This window comes from Oncorhynchus nerka, linkage group LG20, assembly GCF_034236695.1.
Source record: "Oncorhynchus nerka isolate Pitt River linkage group LG20, Oner_Uvic_2.0, whole genome shotgun sequence".
In the NCBI taxonomy this organism is placed as follows: Eukaryota; Metazoa; Chordata; class Actinopteri; order Salmoniformes; family Salmonidae; genus Oncorhynchus; species Oncorhynchus nerka.
Window position 1 is genome coordinate 38,210,009 of NC_088415.1, and position 18,420 is coordinate 38,228,428.

General features: G+C 41.4%; 1 protein-coding gene across 3 annotated transcripts in view; it reads right to left on the bottom strand.

Moving 5' to 3' along the window:
- Positions 1-14,082, bottom strand: part of LOC115102454 (transmembrane protein 269-like) — a 23,332-nt gene extending 9,250 nt beyond the window's left edge. Inside the window, exons 1-7 of one of the 3 annotated variants that reach the window (XR_003859454.2) lie at positions 13,994-14,077; positions 13,835-13,856; positions 10,656-10,716; positions 7,811-7,958; positions 4,591-4,688; positions 1,972-2,115; positions 1,600-1,800 (exon numbers count right to left, since the gene is read on the bottom strand). Coding sequence is in view for 2 of the 3 variants with exons in the window: in XM_029622414.2 (XP_029478274.1) it covers positions 1,600-1,800; positions 1,972-2,115; positions 4,591-4,688; positions 7,811-7,958; positions 10,656-10,716; positions 13,835-13,856; positions 13,994-14,007 (688 nt within the window). In the remaining variant the exon portion in view is untranslated. Of the gene's footprint in view, positions 1-1,599; positions 1,801-1,971; positions 2,116-4,590; positions 4,689-7,810; positions 7,959-10,655; positions 10,717-13,834; positions 13,857-13,935 lie in introns of all 3 variants that reach the window. The other 2 variants (XM_029622415.2, XM_029622414.2) reach the window with 2 other exon arrangements.
- Between the last annotated feature and the right edge of the window lie 4,338 nt (positions 14,083-18,420).

Consider the following 18,420-nt stretch of genomic DNA (forward strand, 5'->3'; position numbering starts at 1 on the left):
TACTTCAAAATGGTGGAAGCCCTCAATGGCAATGTTCATGCAAAAATGTGTTATTTCCATGTAATGATCTCTATTGAACTGCCTGATGTCACGGCCTAGTGCCAACATCCTCGCTGGACACAACATAGTAGCTAGCTAACTAGCAAGGAGGAGATCAGAAGTTATTTTTAATGAGTGCATTTCGTAAGTGGCTAGTTTGCATCCTCTGCCTTCACTAAAACCACTGCAAAGGTTTTGCCTGAAAACGTTTATCAAATCGCGACATCTTTCTACAGGCTACAGAAAGTTTGATTTTACAGGCTTTGGCCCGCCTACCCAAACTCAGGATTTTTTGGGAGAGTTGTCGATCTGAAGAACCTCCCCAGAATTTTTGTTGTTGTTGAAATGTCCAAGAGAATCCAACATGTGCTGTTGCTCTAGGTCTGGGATTTCCGAGACTACTAGCTAACAGGGAAGAACTAGAACCTACAATGCAAACAATGGCTGCTAAGCCTCCCATGCAGGATACTTTCTGTCCCTAACACCAAAAAACGGAATAATATAAAATATGAACGTTTTTATCAAACTAAAACTAAAACTGAATAAAAACCTAGTCGGAAAATGAACAAACTTAACTGAATACATTTAAAAAACAAAAAACAGATGTTTCAAAAAATCTAGTATAGAAACAGAAAACTATAATAATGGAGAACAGTGCTCATTTAATAAAGCTGAATCAATATCTGCAAGATCACATAATGATTCATTAGTGTTCTACATAACTGAATATAATAGCATAGTATAATGTCACTAAGACAAAAACATCCACCTCATTTAAAAAAAAAAAGAGATTTTAGCAAAATGTGCTTTGATTGAAACAAAACCCAGATAAGATACAGTTTAACATCTGCTTTAAAAGTTGTTCACAAAAACACTACATAATTCAAAAATATCTAAATGCATTTTTTCCCATGAAAATGGTTGGCATGCAGATGCTGCATGGGTGTTTCACCCGTAAAACGTGAAGAATAATAATTCACGATGGTGTCGTGAGAAACGTGGAAAAAAAGAGAGAAAATGAACAGCAGCTACGTAAAAAAAAAAAAAAAAAAAAACACAAACCAAAAAAAGGTAAAGTAGCACAAAGTGCAGAACGTGATACAGTTGTTCTGGGGAAGAGGCTTCCAGAGGTTGGCAGGACGGGGGGGCGGAAGAGGGCCGTCGATTTGAACGTGCAGCCTCAGCTTTTTTTTGTGTGTTTCTAACTTGAATTCTACATTTTCAAGAGCTAATTCAGCATCTCTCTACTACCTATTCTACTGGTGCAGTTTGTTAACCCTGGTCCTGGGGACCCAAAGAGGTGAACCATTCTGTCTTTGCCGTAGCACTACACTCGCCCCGTGTAACCAGCCTGATCCGGCCAGCTTATATAAACGATCCGCGCAGCAAATGATTTATGCACGAGATCAGGCTTGGTTGTACGAGGCTAGCACTACACATATGATTCCACTCATCATCAACCCTTTGATTCATTGAATCAGATGTGTAGTGCTAGGGCAAACACTAAATAGTGCACTCCTTTGTCCCCTGGACCAAGAAACACCGCATCTGGTGTATTACCTCCAGCGTAGACCACCTTCTTCCAGGCCTGTGACTCCAGGACCCTGTCGTGAGGGTAGAAGCCCTGGTTGACCATGAAGAGGATCATGGCCACAGCAGTGACCCGCAGGATCACCATGTTACCTCCGGTCAACAGGGAGAGACAGGCCAGGATGGCGGAAGAGTAGATACATGGCAGGCCACGGTACATGAAGGGGATGCCTGGAGATGAATAACCACAGAAAGAGAGACGAGACCTAAATGAAGACCGAATCTGACATTATTCAGTCTTTATTCAGCCTAGACTGTACTTTGAATGATAAATACACGAAGAGTGAAATTGATCATGCCATTATCCTGGCATTTCACGTTTCCTTGCAAAAAGTCACTTACCGCTGGAGAAGAAGCAGAGGCGGACAAACACAGACAGGACGTAGCACATGCACAGGATGTTGTCCATTAAGGCATGTGTCCTCAGGAGCAATGATGTTGCAATCCCAAAGGTTGTGAAATCTGCAAAATCATCCAGTTTAGCACCTGAACCAGAGAGAACGACAGGAATTGACCAGTTATACATTTGTCTCATGACTTGTCTCAGATTAATGTCTACATGCTACTGCTGTGAGGTTAGTTCACTGCTAACATAAAACCAAACAAGTTGATCTAATCTCGTTGATGCCAATGGTCTACTTCTCCCTTTCCTGTGTGCGCATTTGTGTTTATGTAAAAAGGGGTCATCTGTAGTGGAAATGTCGGTGTCAGCATAACAGGCCTGCCACTTTCCTTTGTAAACAACATTCCCGAATGCCACAGTCTGCTTGTCCCCCCAGAGCAGGGAGCATGTTGTCACCGAGAGTCGAGCAGGAGGTGATTCTGACCCCAGCTTCAATGAACGAGATGGAATTCCACAGCACAGGGGTCAACAATTTCAGCAATTTCAGATATGTTGAGTGCCGAAAGCATTGGGATAAAACAGACAATTGGAGCATGAGCCCCCCCCAAATCAGACTGCTTAGTCGGAAAGTGAAAGTTCAACTGACACAAAAACGGGGGCACAACAACACCCACCTGCAAAGTCATGCAGAAAAACAGTGTTGGAACACAAAGCCCCTGAAATATCCGGGTGACGATGCATTGTGGTGCTGGGAGCTATTTCAGGCAGCCGTGGGATCCATGGCAGTGTAGACGTGACTATCTGCACACAGGAGGTCGTTATGTATAAAGCCACCTGCATGTGCCTTTTTATTACGTCATATCCCGTTTTGATCACTTGAGAATATGCTGTGTCGTGTACAATAGGAGTTTGCTTTAAAAAATATATATATATTTAAATAAACTTTTTAAAATTTTATCATTAGCTAGGCTATTTCCTAATAATACACAGTCTACGGCAGACAGAATTCAACAAAGACATGGAACCAGTGCAATGCAGAGAAGATAATTTACTGATCTACCTACAGAGATAGAAGCTGATCAGCACAGCTAAATGACAGCAAGTACACTTACTGCAACGAGATTCGTTTTTCTGTGGTTTGCTATCGCTTAAGTTCCCTTTGGATTCTCCCAAACATTAATGAATGTTTTTAATAGGGTATTTGTAAGGAAAACCCGTTTGGTACAAACTTGTTGCAGTATACAACCTACTGTCCCATAGGAGAACCCTTTTTGGTTCCAGGGAAAAAAGTATATGTTGGGCTCCATGTAGAACCCTCTGTGGAAACCCAACAGTTTTACATGGTACCAAAACGGTTATTCTAAGGGTTCTCCGAAGGGGACAGCCAAATAACCTTAAGGTTCTGGATAGCACCTTTTTTGTTTATGCTGATTGGGTTCTATCTCTAAAATATGTATATACAGTGCATTTTGTTACATTACAGCCTTATTCTAAAATTGATTAAATAGTTTTTCCTTCCTCATCAATCTACACACAATACCTCATAATGCAAAGCAAAAACAGATTTTCTTTCTAATCAAATGTTTTTGTTGTGGAAAAAATGAGATGACATTTACATAAGTATTCAGACCCTTAACTTAATTCTTTGTTGAAGCAACTTTGGCAGTGATTACAGCCTCAAGTCTTCTTGGCACACCTGTATTTTGGGAGATTCTCAAATTCTTCTCTGCAGATCCTCTCAAGCTCTGTCAGGTTGGATGGGGAGCGTTGCTGCACAGCTATTTTCAGGTCTCTCCAGAGATGTTCGATCGGGTTCAAGTCCGGGCTCTGGCTGGGCCACTCAAGGAAATTCAGAGACATGTTCCGAATTCTTCCATTTAAGAATGATGAAGGCCACTGTGTTCTTGGGGACCTTCAATGCTGCAGAAATGTTTTGGTACCCATCCCCAGATCTGTCCCTCGAAACAATCCTGTCTCGGAGCTCTACGGACAATTCCTTCGACCTCATGGTTTGGTTTTTGCTGACATGGCTGTCAACGGTGGGACCTTATATAGACAGGTGTGTGCGCCTTTCCAAATTATGTACAGGATGATCAATAGAAACAGGATGCACCTGTGCCCAATTTTGAGTCTCAAAGTGTCTGAATACTAATTTACATAAGGTTTCTGTTTTTTATTTGTAATAAATCTGCAAAAATGTCTAAACCTGTTCTCGCTTTGTCATTATGTCAGTATTGTGTGCATATTGATGAGGAACAAATCAATTTTAGAATAAGGCTGTAAAGTAACAAAGTGAGGTGGGGGGAGATCATGGGGTCTGAATAATTTCCGAATGCACTGTAGGTTGGTAAATTTTCTTCTGAATTATACATGGCATCTATTTTTGTCTTTTAAGGTCGTAACCGTTGCGTTGCCCATTAGGCCATTTGATCCATCAGCTATAATGACCAGCGCCAGTAGTAGATGGCTGTGTTGTGTGCATCACTAGCCTGATCCTGTTTGTGGTGTCTTTCCCGCTCATAGTCCTTGTCATAACTACATGTTTCAGGCTAGTGAATCATCAGTGTCTCAGTGGAAGTTTAGCCCCGGCTAGAGGTATTGGACACCACTCCACTCACCTAGTGGTGAGCATGCATCAAGTCGCCTGGCAACTGCCCCATCTGCCAAATCCAGCAGGTAGCCAATCAGGACCAGCCAGCAGGCTGCATGTTGGTGGCTGCAAAAGGAGGGTAAAATGTTGGGTTGCAGTTTTACAAAATAGAAATGACAATAGTAAGACATTACATGATACAACTGTAATTACACAGTAACCTATGGATTACTTGTTCATTACCACTGTACTTATGGCAATATCACACCAAGGGCTGCTTTTTATTTTTGGATTAACTTGTGGCTTTTACAGAGTAAGAAAAACACATATCATACAATAAAACAAGGCTAAAAAACAATAAACAAAGGGGAATAAAGAGCATAACTTTGATACAGAAATAGATAAACAAGAGGAACAGACAGACAAAACAATAAAAAAAGACTCCATTTTTGACAGCATCACTTTTGATTTAAACAAAACCTTCCATGCACGTTTGTCCATAGAAGAAGTGGTCCTTAAGTTAATTTTTCCCTGAATGCAAAAATACAAGAGATAAAAGGTGCTCAAAGTTGACCCATTTTTCATACCCCCACCATACCATGACACATCCGTGTCTTCATCACTGGAAAAGATCAATGGTTGAGTTTCATATAATTTCAAAGCTTACAGTGTGGTCAAACTATTTGATTATTTATTTCAAACATGTTTTTGCTAATTTATGTTAAAGAGAACAAAAATACATTTCTAGTATATATATTTTTTAAATCCAGACAACCCTGTTTGTAAGCGTTTAAATTATATCTCAAAACGTGTATATTTTCCATTTCCTACAATGGCCAAATATGTATGGAAGGTTTTGGTCAAGTCAAACGGGGTGCTGTCAAAAATTGATTGAATTTAAATGGATTTATGCAGATCATAGACATACAAGCACCAGACGACACAATCACAGAGGTCAAGTATGTGTAAAAAGTTTTAAAAAGCCGACATACAGTGCATTCGGAAAGTATTCAGACCCCTTGACTTTCCACATTGACACGTTACATCCTTATTCTAAAATGGATAAAATATTTTTCACCTCAAATCTACACACAATAACCCATAATGACAAAGCGACAACCCGGTTTTTGAATTTGCTAACTTACATAAAAAAAAAATAGAAATACCTTACTTACATAACTATTCAGACCCTTTGCTATGAGACTCGAAATTCAGATCAGGTGCATCCTGTTTCTATTGATCGTCTTCCTAGAGCTGGCCGCCCGGCCAAACTTAGCAATCGGGGGAGAAAGGCCTTGGTCAGGGAGATGATCAAAAACCCGATGATCACTCTGACAGAGCCCCAGAGTTCCTCTGTGGAGATTGAACTATTTGGCCTGAATGGCAAGCATCACGTCTGGAGGAAACCTGGCATCATACCTACGGTGAAGCATGGAAGTGGCAGCATCATGCTGTGGGTATTTTTTCAGCGGCAGGGACTGAGAGACTAGTCAGGATCGAGGGAAAGATGAACGAAGCAAAGTACAGAGATCTTCGCACCAGAGCACTCAGGACCTGGCCTCCCAGCCAAACTAAGCAATCGGGGGAGAAAGGCCTTGGTCAGGGAGGTGACCAAGAACCCAATGGTCTTGCTCCCCAGAGTTCCTCTGGGAGATGGGAGAACTTTCCAGAAGGATAACCATCGCTGCAGCACTGCACCAATCAGGCCTTTATGGTAGAGTGGCCAGGCGGAAGCCACTCCTCGGTAAAAGGCCCATGACAGCTTGCTTGGAGTTCGCCAAAAGGTATCTTAAGGACTCTCAGACCATGAGAAACAAGATTCTCTCATCTGATGAAACCAAGATTGAACTATTTGGTCAATACCAAGCATCAGGTCTGGAGGAGACCTGGCACCATCCCTATGGTGAAGCATACGGTGGCAGCATCATGCTGTAGGGATGTTTTTCAGCGGCAGGGACGGAGAGACTAGTCAGGATCGAGGGAAAGATGAACGAAGCAAAGTACAGAGAGATCTTCACTCCAGAGAGCTCAGGACCGGAGACTGGGGCGAAGGTTTACCTTCGAACAGGACAATGACCCTAAGCACACTTCGGTACAAGCCTCTGCATGTTCTTGAGTGGCCCAGCCAGAGCCCGGACTTGAAGTCGATTCAACATCTCTGGAGAGATCTGAAAATAGCTGTGCGGCAATCCTCCCCATCCAACCTGACAGAGCTTGAGGATCTGCAGAGAAGAATGTGAGAAACTCCCAAATACATGTGTGCCAAGCTTGTAGAGTCATACCCAAGAAGACAAGGCTGTTATCGTTGCTAAAGGTGCCTCAACAAAGTAGTGAGTAAAGGGTCTGAATTCTTATGTAAATACTTAAGTAAATGTGATAATTTTTTATTTTGAATACTTTTGTGGAAATCGCACCAGGCCAGGCAGTCCTGAAATTAAATGTGGGCTTTGTTTTGGCCAAGTTAGTTCAAAAAGGGGTTCCACATCTTAAAGAAATGCTGTAGAGAAAGCCTCATTGGGAATTAAATCAATGATCCTTTGTTCCCATTGACTTCTTGAGGGAGCCTTATCAGATGGCCACAGCAGAAGAATACATTTGTAGTTAAGTGTTAAATCCTCATCTCTTGTTCCCAGTATACAAGAATTTGCACCCAGCTGGGGAGAGCATTCAAATAAACTTTATCCATCTCTTGTAGAACCTCTGACCACATTTTTCTATGGAAGGCCAATTCCAGAAACAATGAATGAAAACCTGAAACCCTGAAACTATTACAGACTGCACAAATTAGGGTTAATTCTATACCTAGACACAGGAGTAACATACAGTTGACGTAGGATCTTAAAATTGCATTTAGGGCAGCTTTGTTGACAGAAAACATCATAAACGGTATCTTCTACTTACTGACGGCTTTTCGTGCCATAGACACTTCAGAAACAGTATATCATTTAACACCACCAATGCTTTAAGGGTGGTGGTTGATGTGTGCTGTATGTTTTAGAGCCGACGGTCAGACGACCTGACCTTGATAAGCTGCTTGCGTTCATCTGGCTTCCCTCAACAGCGCAGCCTTTTTTTTTTTGGCAGGACATGCGCTTGTGTCAACCGTCAACAGGACATTCAAAAAAAAGAAAATCCTTACAGATATAACAAAGATGTATACTATAATAACATAACACTGCCACTGTCTATGTTAGCTATAGTATGGTTTTGTCAAAGAAAATCAGATACTGTATGCTGTGTTCACTCACCCGTTCAGGCTGCAGAGAATAGAGGCCATGCCCATGAGCATGTTGGCCATAGACAGAGCATTGGCTGCATTTTTGCGTACAAACTCCTTGAGCTGGACACCTGTGGCCTGCTCGCTTAGAAATAGCTTATTGGTACGCTGGAAGAAACCTGAGAACAGTGAGGACAGTGATTGCTATTAGCTGGTGGTCTATGTTAGATTCACTTAGCTGCTCTTAAGAGGATTGTAGCTAAAACACTACAGATATGATAGGACCATATCATATCTGATGGACATACCTAAACTGCTGTACAGTATGTAAATCCTGTTTAAACGGATATGTCAAACAAACCAAACACGCAAAAGATAATCATTGCTTTAACCAATATTTTCTTTGCCAATTATCAGCTTTAACGTGTTTGGCTTGCTACTTGTGGCCCCTCAAGACCAGGATAGAATCAGAAGCTGTACCAAGATATGAAAAAAGATGAATGCAAATTAAAAGGGAAAAAGTCAAACCTCATGCACCCAACCTACTGTGCAGCATCCAACCTACAGTAGTACTAGTAACCAGCAGATTTCAAGTATAGGCGAGAACCTAAATAAAATTCACAAGTGGTTTAGGTTGTGCTTAAAAAAAAAATGTATAGTTGTTACACAGTATTAAATAATGTATTTGTTATCAAAGAATGAACATTTGCAAAGAAACTTCATTTTTTATATACAAATTGTACATTATTTACAAACCTATGCAAGATTGATTCATGTAGCTAATAAAAAGTAGTGGCACTTACCAAGAAGTATGTAAGTTTATTGGAGACCCACCATTCGATAGACTAATCCACTTTTCAGAAAAGGGGCTGGCACAGTATGTACAGTAACCATCATTTGGTAGTGTTAATATTCTCATAGTCATTGCCACACGGAATACTTATTCAGCAAATATATAGTGCATGTATAGCTGAGACGGGCTGGTGGGGAGAGAGTAAGTGACTGTCCACACATGGTACTATACTATTGTAATGGACTGTCCACACATAGTACTATAGTGCAACCCTGAGATAATGAGTCTACTGGGCTGTTGATTCATTAGGCTAGTTGACTGGCAAAACAGTGACCTGGAACAATGACAAAGGACATGACAGCAACATTCACATGGATGGGTAGCTTTTAAAAAGTGTCAATGGCAGTTTGCTTGTTCAGTTTTTTTTCTTTCTTCCATAGTTTGTATTTTGTGGAAATGTCATAGTAATGACATAATTTCCTTATACATTTGTTATGTGAAAGCCAAGTATTGTTATATCAAAGTTCCTATCAGTGTAATACTGTGTAATTCCACCATTATGGTTATTAAAGTAATCGAAGAGTGTAAGGGCAATTTAATTGGACTTTCATTGAATTAATGATGCCAGAATCTTGAAGCATTAAAAGGCATCATAGATAGGTTATCTTACTTAAAAAGCAAGATGGTCCAGTGACGCTAGGTACTTCACTATGGCCAGGGCTGTTTTTTGTCCTTGCAATGCTGAGGGTTTTCAAAGAAGGCAAACAAAGGCTCTTTGTTCTTGAGTGTCTGTGGCTTCGCTATGGAGTTTGGATTTCACACAGAAGTTAATAAGCCGAGGTGATAAAAGTAGCCAAGAGATTATTCTCTGCCGACAAAGACCCATATACCTCTACATAAAATAAACATAAATAAAAAAGTTACCATAGCAACCCTTTTTAAAACTAAAAGAGTCTAACAAACTAACGTCTGTACGTGAAAAAGGGTTAAAGTCATGTTCCTACTATTCTGTTTTGCACACAGAACTTCGTGTGATTCCAAAGCCAGTCGAGTTCAAGAGACTCTTCATCTGAAAGAAAACAGTGTATGAGACATAGCACAAGCCAACAACAACTTTTAAGAAGTTCACTTGACAAGCATGCTTCTCATTTCTGATTTACATTTGACATTACTTGGCTTTCGACAACCTAACCAGAAAACCCCAAATAGTAAACTATGGCGAATCAATAAGCAGATACATTTACAGTATCTGCCACTAATCTTTGTCTGTTTGCCTAGAATGTCAACAAATATCGAAAAATATTGAAATATTGACCCAGTTAGCAGCTCTTCTGGAAAAATAAAAAAATTGCCAACTTGTTTTTCATAACTCAATGGAAAGGATATGTCAGGTCTGATCCCTAATCCGGCCAGTCAATACTGTCTCACCACTGATAAATACCACCAAGTATCAAGCCAGAGCCAGATACATTCACACTTTTAAGTTTATATATTTCTGGGCTTATAGTCACAGTGTCTCAGAGTAGAAGTCCCGATCTAGGATCAGTTTTGCCTTTTAGATCATAAGCAATAAGACAGTGGGGACCTACTCTGAGACGCTCTGTGAATACAGGCCCAGGATGTCTGCCTATTAAGACGAGCATGGGGGGCAAATTTCACAACTGGGAAATTATGGAATATGTACATTTAAAAAAACATCATGCTCACACTTTAACTGAGAAATAATTTCCTATTAATTTAATATTACAAAAATGATGAAAAATAATAACAAAAACAAGATATTATCGTAGCATTACATTCTACCTAATCACATACAACCTGCATTAACATTTGATTATAGATTTAATTTTGATGAGTAACTATGTATTATCCACTCTACAATTTAAGTTGACAACTTGCTATATAACTCTAAGCTAGTATAAGTACAAGAAAAACTGATCTGAGTTGTGAAAAAATATATATATAATAATAAACTACACCGGTTTTGCATGATTCTTACCAGGCCTTGGCTCTAGTGTTGACGCAGAAAATCACAACCATGTCATGCACATTTGTCCAGGGGCATCCAGCAATAAGCACTTACCAGAGGATGGAGTCAGCAGAATCATGATTCTCTCTGCGTCAGTCTGCCCACAGCACAGCAGCTAGAAAACAGTCTACATTTAGAGACTGTTACCCAGAAACAGATTAAACCTAGTGCTGGACTGAAAAGCATACTTAATGAAAAGCTTAAAATATCATTTTCAGTCCACGACTAGACTTGTGTCCAGGTAACTGGCCCAACCACTTGCCTTATGCAAGTGTTGGATTGACATTAAAAGTTGCTCTATTGGCAGGGCATGATGAAGAGCAGTTGGGCAAATTGAGACTGCTCTGATGTTGCCCCATTGGACAGGATACATTTTTTAAACTGCAAGAATTCCAGTAGCCTAAAACTATTCTTTCTAGTTCCGGCCCACTGTTTAATTGAAAGACGGACAATCGGTACATTCAAATGTCACCTCGAAACATAACACTCAATTGTTATTTTTCTTTAATAGCAAATGATCATGCGTCTCAGACCAATATTATACTGCCTTATTCATTGACTCACCATACAAGTTAAGTTACACACTGATGGAAGGCCATCATACAGTATATACTGTGTCCAGGAATGTCCAACTGATTGATCGTCAATGACTTTAATTTTCATTTGGCCATCTATCAGTCTTAATGTCATGATCAACTTCATAACAAACAGAAAAACCACTGCTACAATAGCTAATGGCGCACGTAAATCATGTCTTATTTAGAGCTTGAGTTTTTAAGCCATGTCTATTTGTCAATGATGGTATGCTCCAAAACAATTAGCACTACTGGTTTAGTCCTCTGCAGTTGATAATTGACCGAGCGATCTTCTAATCATTCTCGGAATGGACTCTTGTCAGGCATAAATGAACACTGTATGCCTGCAGTACCTCAATCACCCATCAATATCTCAGAAATTGCAATGAATGTCTGAAGCGAATTTTTTTCCACAAAAATTAATAAATGACATTAGGCTCATAGTAGCATAGTCATGTTGCACGCTATACCAGCGTTATCTAGTCTAGTCAAATACACTCCTATATATAAGATTGTCATTTTCAAAGGAAAATCTATTTCAAAAGCAATAATTCTAGTTCATTAACTACATGATAAATGTACTACACACACTTAAAGTACTAGATGATTTAGCTACAATGCCATGGATCACAAGGCACTCAGTGCTGCTCACCTATGCTATTGGTTGAGCCAGTGGGTGTGCGCCATAGAGATGGATAGAGGTCTCATCTTTGTCTCAATGTCGCTGCCCATGCAACCTCCATATGTGGCTGTGGATCCAACTATTTCAGGATATTTCATTTTAGTTGAGTTTTGGCCACATGAGAGAACAATGTGGTGGTGTTTTTGTCTTACAGTAGCCTAACTTTATACTATGCTATTATATTTTGTGTGAAATAAAAATGTAGTGGTTGAAGTGTTTCCATTACCCATTTAGGCAAATGGTGCATTAATAAAATTGCAGACAGCTTGGATGCCCTCCCAACCTATCGGTTTCATGTCTCAGGTAGCCCACAAGGATAGAATGCAATAATTGACTAATATTTGACATTCTAATAGTACTCATGTGTCAACGTGTTGCCATGGTGAAACTTGTCAGCCAACCAGAAAAGCAAGGTGAAGCAATTCACACATTGTTGAAAGTGAGGACAATCCTTGCCCTGCAAATAAACTTAATTTTTATAGTTGAAAAATAAGAGTTTACTGTATGTCGTGTTCTGTATTATTTGTTTTGTACCCAGAACTCTGGGTCTTATTCCTGTCTGCTCTTTTACGTTTAGATAAGAATTGCATACCTGTCTTGTATACCTATACACCATTCGTGTGTGTTCAATAAAAAATATTTGAAACAAAAATACGAGTTTACAAGCAGAAGACACTTAGAATTAAAATGTCGAGTGGAGCTTTGTGACATCACGTGCCTCTTGTAACTTCTAAATTATTCGGCAAATCATCATGTTTTATGAAAACAGTTTTTCCCTTGTCGCAATAAAAAAAGTTTCACAAAAACAAATCCACTCGAACGGATAAAAATGTTTATCTTTAGAAAATGTATCCTTCTGTCGCAGCCGGCCACGACCGGGAGACCCATGGGGCGGCGCACAATTGGCTCAGCGTCGTCCGGGTTAGGGGAGGGTTTGGCCGGCAGGAATGTCCTTCTCCCTTCACGCACTAGCGACTCCTGTGGCAGACCGGGCGCAGTGCACACTGACACGGTTGCCAGGCGCACGGTATTTCTGTCGGCTGGCTTCCGGGTTAATTGGGCATCGTGTCAAGAAGCGAAGGTTGAGAGCCGTGGTTGGGTTGTGTTTCGGAGGACGCACGGCTCTCGACCTTCACCTCTCCTGAGTCCGTTCAGGAGTTGCAGGGATGAGACAAGACTAACTAACTAACTGGATACCATGAAATTGGGGAGAAAACGGGATTTTAAAAAATTATATATTTTTTTAATCCTATATCCAATTACAACTATTTTTTGGGCAACATTGCTTTTGTCTAATAATCTTGAGTTGGTGGAAACCCGTCTACTGGCTGATAGCTCCCAACCCATAGGAATCTAAATCCAGTTGACTATAAATTGCTGAAGCCCTCAATGGCAATGTCCATGCTAAAAATGTGTTATATTCAAGTTGAGAGCTCTACCTATCTCTATTGTGTGCGCACACTACGCAGTTTCTTCACTACAATAGCCACGCGCAACTACATCAATTCCTTACTAACCTTACAAAAAAGATTGCAGTCAGAGTGCAGTATGGTGCAAATACTGCGTCCTACATACGTTTTTTTTTTTACTGCAGTAATTTTGCAGTATAACTGCAATTAATGCGTCCAAAATATCACCGTCGACTGCAGTTACTGCACATTTACTAGTTTCAAATCTGCAATATTTTTTTGTAAGGGTTTCCCCTAAAATGTGTAAACTCGAGTGTTAAACGCATCATTCTCACAGTAGATGTATTTTTCAAAATACAATAATTTTCAAAATACAAAAACAAAATGGTTGCTGCAATTTATTTTATACCAAGTGCGTCACACATTTAGGGGACAAAATCTACAATTCATTGCCTTTCTAAATAGAATTGACTGAAATGCTTATAATAATTATATATGGAAGTCAACAATCGGTATTCTGCGCACTATGTAAACTGATTTGAGGATAGTTTAAACTGTCTGACTTACCTGGAAGGACCTAAAGATGATGCTGAAATAGTGCAAATGATTGACACGGCTTCAATGGAACTAAGCAATCGTATTAAATGAATCTCTTCTGTAATAATTACTTCTTCATGTGTACAAAGTGGTTGTTTGTTGCATCCCAATAACGTTTCAGTGGTTCACCTGTAAAAAAGCATCTCAGTCTGCGTCTCTGCGCGCCTGCTTTTAAAGTCCAACAGAAGAATCCGCTAGAATATTCCACCGGATGTGACGCACAATAAACTGTCTTTCGTTTGTCTGGCTACTGTACTGTACAACTTTACATTATGAGAATATCATAATTTCACTGATGGATTTAGTTATAACACAAGTGTAGTTGGTAATCTATTTTCTAAATGAACATTAACATATGTGACGCACTCTATCATAATCAGTCGGAAGTCGCTATGGCTAATTTCCATATGGTGGTTGTCAACATTTTGATTTTTCGCGGTTTGGTTTCATCTGGTTTTAACAAAACAATGTATTTGCTTTCATAATCTGTATGTTTCAACGTATAATTCAGAGTATAAATATGTATTTTTTATCTTATAAAGGTAGAATGAAACATAGCAACGGAACACTTTTCCCATCGGTTCGGCGGACGCTAGCTTGTGACACACCAGTTTGACCTCGCATTGGTACTGTAGGCCTACTTATGTTGTTATTTTTCTGAGTAAATTCAGGTAGCATTCATCGTCCTGCGTGTGTGTAAACCGTGGCAGACAGCATTTTAAATAAGGAGATGTGCATAAAGATAAACATCCTATGTGTTTATGGATCCTTTCCCCTTAATGTGTCTTTTCAAAGACAGACATCTCTAGTTCAGTAAAATAAGGAGTCTATTGCTTCACTACTTTAGTCTTCACTTCTTGTTACTAGGTAAATAACCAACAGCCATTGATAACCACAAGGTGAATACGATGAGGAAACAGTCCATGTCAGCAGGGCCCATCTTTTAATGAAAAAGCATTTATTTAAATCTCTAGTTGAGTAAAATAATTTATGTTCTGATTAGAATATAATCCAGAAAATTGCAGTAAACACCGCCACACCCAGGCATGTTCTATTCTCAGTCTCCAATATAATCGCATAGTTTTACATCTCCGTGTAAAAAGGCGTCCCATGGTCTACTTCGTCAACGAGCTCAATGTATTCCAAACACTTGTGGTAAGAAGATGATCCCAATAATTGAGGTATCCTAGTAAAACGATGCATCCCTCTGGTATAATCTATTGCGAACTCAAATATATTTTACTTATAAAGTCAAAGACGAAATTAATTGCAAACCACTAGTCTCAAATATATTAGCATAACTAGGCTACACAGGACCCATTTAAAATGAGGAACAGTCTCATTTTACAAAAGTGCTCAAATCCAACATGCCTTAGCTCTGCCGATTGGGGCGTGGTTTACGGAGCGCTCTCTGAAATATGCGTTCGTATCGGCATATTCCACTGGATTGAGTTATCTCACCATAGCGGAACTATTGTATCTGCGCTAACAAAACCTACACCGAAATCGCTATTTGTTTTGAATCAAGTTGCAATGGCCTATTTAATGGGATGATTTTCCTTTGTGCCCAATCAAAAATACTGTAGCATAACATGGGCGGTAAAACATTTTTGTTTTTTAACCTCCGGCTACACTCTCTCGCTCTTCAGATCTGTTAAAACCCCATCATATATTAGTCAGTCACACATTGTCCCTACTTTACTGCCTACACACACTTTCGATAGCTTTCTACTGCATCAATGGATTCCCACGAGAGATATATAGTAACGCTGTGCTAGGAGCTGGTCTTCTTCGGTGGTGTTTATTGGCTGTTGGTATCCAATGTTATGGTGCATTACCGCCACCTACTGTACTGGAGTGTGGGCCAGAGACAGGGAGAAACTAAATCTACCTGCCAGCCCCGTTGCTCTTAAATAATAATATTTGAGACTATATCTAATGACGTTCTAGTCAAAATATTTTTCTGTATCCCCTTCTCCCTCATACTAGAGCTCAGCCTCTCTCTTTCCCTCTGATACTGCCCACACTGTAGCGATACATGATCCACGATCAATAATCACACTTCCCTGTTGGATGCTTTCCTATCACATAAGGTCTACACTGCACATGAATCAGAGCAAATAACTACTCTGTCTGGCTTGACTTCCTCCACCCACTGCAAGGCCCACAGTATGGCAATCAGCTCCGCCGTATATACAGCCAGATGATCTGTAATACATTTCCTGACTTTCACCCCACATTCCTGTACTACAAATGCTGACCCAGTATGTACTGTCCTTTGATCTTTTGAACCATCTGTGTAAATGGCCACAACATCCTGATGCACAGTATCCAGATGTTTATTAAACAAATCAGATGGATCAACACACTCCCTATCTTTCTGTAATCTCTCCAACACTTCTAGATCAACTACTGGAGGCGAGAGTAGTCATGCTGGATTTACAGGAATAGCTACCGTTCGACTAAACTCCCTTCCATACAGTCCCATCTCCTTTGCCTAGGTATTACCCACCCACCCACAAAAGCTTGTGTTCTGTCTTCGCTCATGTTCCTAGCATGCCTGTAAAATCCCTTTCGAAGGATGAGACACCCCATGTCCCTGTGGGTTGACACAATAATTCATTGCCAGCTGCTGTCTCCTAATCTGCAATGGCATATCCCCCCCATCTCCACCTGTAGTGCAGCCACTGGGGACGTCTGAAACGCCCTACTACATATTCTGAGTCCTTGCCTCTGTATGACATCTAGACTTTCCAATAAGGTCCAAACTGCCGAATCAAAGGCTTTACTGCTATAGTCTATTACAGATCAGATTAATACAACATACATGGTCCTCGATGAGGAACGGCCAGCCCCCCACTCCTTCCCCGTCAGCCCGGATCAATGCAACATACATGGTCCTCGATGAGGAACGGCCAGCACCCCACTCCTTCCCCGTCAGCCCGGATCAATGCAACATACATGGTCCTCGATGAGGAACGGCCAGCCCCCCACTCTTTCCCCGTCAGACCGGATCAATGCAACATACATGGTCCTCGATGAGGAACGGCCAGCCCCCCACTCCTTCCCCGTCAGACCGGATCAATGCAACATACATGGTCCTCGATGAGGAACGGCCCCCACTCCTTCCCATCCCCCACTCCTTCCCCGATCAGCCCGGATCAATGCAACATACATGGACCGGATCTCGATGAGGAACGCCAGCCCCCCACTCCTTCCCGTCAGCCCGGATCAATGCAACATACATGGTCCTCGATGAGGAACGCCAGCCCCCACTCCTTCCCGTCAGACCGGATCAATGCAACATACATGGTCCTCGATGAGGAACGGCCAGCCCTCCCACTCCTTCCCGTCGATCAGACCGGATCAATGCAACATACATGGTCCTCGATGAGGAAAGGCCAGCCCCCACTCCTTCCCGTCAGACCGGATCAATGCAACATACATGGTCCTCGATGAGGAACGGCCAGCCCCCACTCCTTCCCCGTCAGACCGGATCAATGCAACATACATGGTCCTCGATGAGGAACGGCCAGCCCCCACTCCTTCCCGCAACATACAGACCGGATCAATGCAACATACATAGTCCTCGATGAGGAACGGCCAGCCCCCACTCCTTCCCAGTCAGCCCGGATCAATGCAACATACATGGTCCTCGATGAGGAACGTCAGACCGGATCCAGCCCCCACTCCAGCCCCCTTCTTCCCAGTCAGACCGGATCAATGCAACATACATGGTCCTCGATGAGGAACGTCCAGCCCCCACTCCTTCCCCGTCAGCCCGGATCAATGCAACATACATGGTCCTCGATGAGGAACGCCCAGCCCCCCCCCACTCCTTCCCCCGTCAGACAGCGCATCACATTTAGCACCTTCTTACACTTTCCCACCACTCTCTCAATGTGTTCTGCCTAGGTCAGTCTAGTGTCAAAGTATACCCCAAGGAACCTGAAGGCACCCACCCTCTCCAAGTTTCTCCCATATAACCTCAAGCATACCTCATCTCCCACCTACCTCCTGGAAAAGAACACAGAGTTTTCTCTACAGAGAACCTGAATACCCACATTAATGCTCACCGCTCTACCTCGTCAATTGCTTCGTGTACCATCCTGATGTATGGCACATTTCTTCCCCTCTCCCATAAGGGCCCATCATCAGCAAATAATAGCCAGCTGTACCTGAGAGTAAACATCACTGATCATGATTGAGAACAACAGAGGACTAATCACGCTCCCCTGTGGTGTATCGTTATCCACCAGGTAGCTGCCTGATAGAGACTTCCCCACCCTCACCTGGATAGACCTTCCAAACAGGAAATCCTTTATCCAGTTGTACATTCTTCCTCCCATTTGTACATTCTTCCTTCCTTCCATATTATCAAGCTTGATTAACAACCCCTCCTTCCACATCATATCATGCGCCTTCTCCACATCAAGAAAGACAGCTACAACAGTCTCCTTGTTCACCTGAGCCTTCCTGACCTCTGCTTCTAAGCAGAGCACTGGGTCCATAGTTCCCCTACCCTTCCTGAACCCACTCTGATGTGGCTATACTAT